At 41.3% G+C, this 1,905-nt stretch overlaps 1 protein-coding gene across 1 annotated transcript in view; it reads left to right on the top strand.

Annotated features, from left to right (window-relative positions):
- Positions 1-1,905, top strand: part of MTM1 (myotubularin 1) — a 93,966-nt gene that overhangs the window by 9,133 nt on the left and 82,928 nt on the right. The window contains 1 exon segment of the mRNA XM_042782927.1: positions 397-469. Within this exon segment, the coding sequence (XP_042638861.1) occupies positions 397-469 (73 nt within the window).

Consider the following 1,905-nt stretch of genomic DNA (forward strand, 5'->3'; position numbering starts at 1 on the left):
GATGGACACTGGGAAGAGGTAACTATGGGGAGGAAGTGGGAGGGGAGCTGTTGCATTGTGGTAAACTGTGGTCAATGTCATGAGACAAAATATATGTGAACCACTGTATGGAAAGTGAATTTGCTCTGTAAACCTTCACCCAAATCACAATAAAAATAAACAATTTTTTTTAAAAAAAATTCGTATTATCAAAAAACCTGTCAACATTTAAATACAGACTAGGAGTTAGTCCTTCAAATGAGTACTGTTTGAATTCTCTGTGCTAGTGTTCAGTAGTGGCAATATCCACACATTTTTTCTTTAAGAAACATGTTTCTAGTTGATTGTGTTCCAGATTGCTTAAAGACCCACACACGGGTAATGTCCTGCCTTCTGATCCCACGTGTTCCTTTGCAGACTTCTCGAGATGGAGTTAATCGGGATCTCAACGAGGCAGTCCCTCGCCTGCCGGGGGAAACACACATTACCGGTAAGGTGCCTGGGAAGTCAGGATTCACAGTGTCAGGTCGCTTCAACCTCTCTTATTCTTCAGATGTCAAATTTAGACAACTAGGCTCACTCTGCTGAGAAGTGTTAATATGGATAGAACGCTTGGTGGTAGTTTCTTGATAAAAAATTTCTTTCAAGTGCGTCATACCCACCAGGCTAGTGGTATTTTCCTCTCTGTACCAAAGACTAGACACTACTTAGAGCAAAGTCTCTCTGGGAGCTATAACGTCTCATAGCTTAAAGTTCTAAGAACATGATGGTGTTAAGGTTTCTAGTCTATGATGTATGCTTTAAAATGATAAAGACTTTTAAAGTCTACATATTTTCTTATTTGAAATAGATGAGGTCACATCACTTGCAACTATCTTTCATTTGACAGATAACAGAAGTCAGTAATAGGTCACATTTTGACATGTTGATTTATTTTTTCATGATACATTCATATTAAATGGAAGGGACCTCCTTTGAAAGGACCAGATCATTCTGGCTTAAGAATCCAGAAGCATGTGACAGCTTCCGAACCAAGTGCTGACATTGTGGACATCCGTGTTTTACATTAGGGTTGACGCCCTCCTCTCAGATCCCCATGTATTTAGAGATGATAAGATTCTGGTTGTTTCAGAGAACCTCTAAGCTTATTGACTAAAATCTGCAGCGTTTACCTCAAACTGCCAGAACACGGTGCTGATTAGATGCAGGGCATGGACATGGTGCCTTTATGAAGTAGTTAGCCAGGCACGCACTTTCCTCATCTGGCAAATGGAGCCAAGGAGATGTGGCCATGCCAGTTTCTGGGTAAGAGCAAAAAGGATGTCTTCCTTTTGGTGTCTCCACATATGGCATTCAAGTGCTGTGTGTCAATGCCAGAAGTTCAATTAAGTAGTAACTAATTGGCCTAGCATGAGGGAGCCTCACTGGGTGGCTTTCAGTTAGCACCCAAGGAGAAGGGGATTTCAGAATTAAAAAAAAAAAAAAAAAACGTTTAAAAGCCATTAACATATTCAAGAACATCCTTGAAAGATAAGAGAAAGAGTTGTTGCTGTTGTTGTTGTTACGTGCTGGCGAGTTGTCCCAACTCACAGCGACCCCTCCTTGGGTTTCCGAGGTGTATCACTACGGAAGCAGATTGCCCCATAACAGTCAAGTGCCTTAGGCACTACGCTACCAGAGCTCCATAGAAAGAGGTAGTTCTATTATAATAATAATATATTTCGATTATAATAAATTAACCTTGTGATTTCATTTCCCCTTGTTTCATTCTCCCAAGACTCTAGAAGCAGTTCTCCTGCTGACATCTATTTTCTAGAACCTCATGATGCTGGTTTGGATAGAGGCTGGCCAACCTTGACACCCAGTCCAGGGCTTGGTCCATGCAGCTGTCCTGCATGAATGGCCATCCTCTCTCCTGTTGAAGTA

Source organism: Orycteropus afer, unplaced genomic scaffold (assembly GCF_000298275.1).
Source record: "Orycteropus afer afer isolate SDZICR_OR568_19922 unplaced genomic scaffold, OryAfe1.0 scaffold00519, whole genome shotgun sequence".
In the NCBI taxonomy this organism is placed as follows: Eukaryota; Metazoa; Chordata; class Mammalia; order Tubulidentata; family Orycteropodidae; genus Orycteropus; species Orycteropus afer.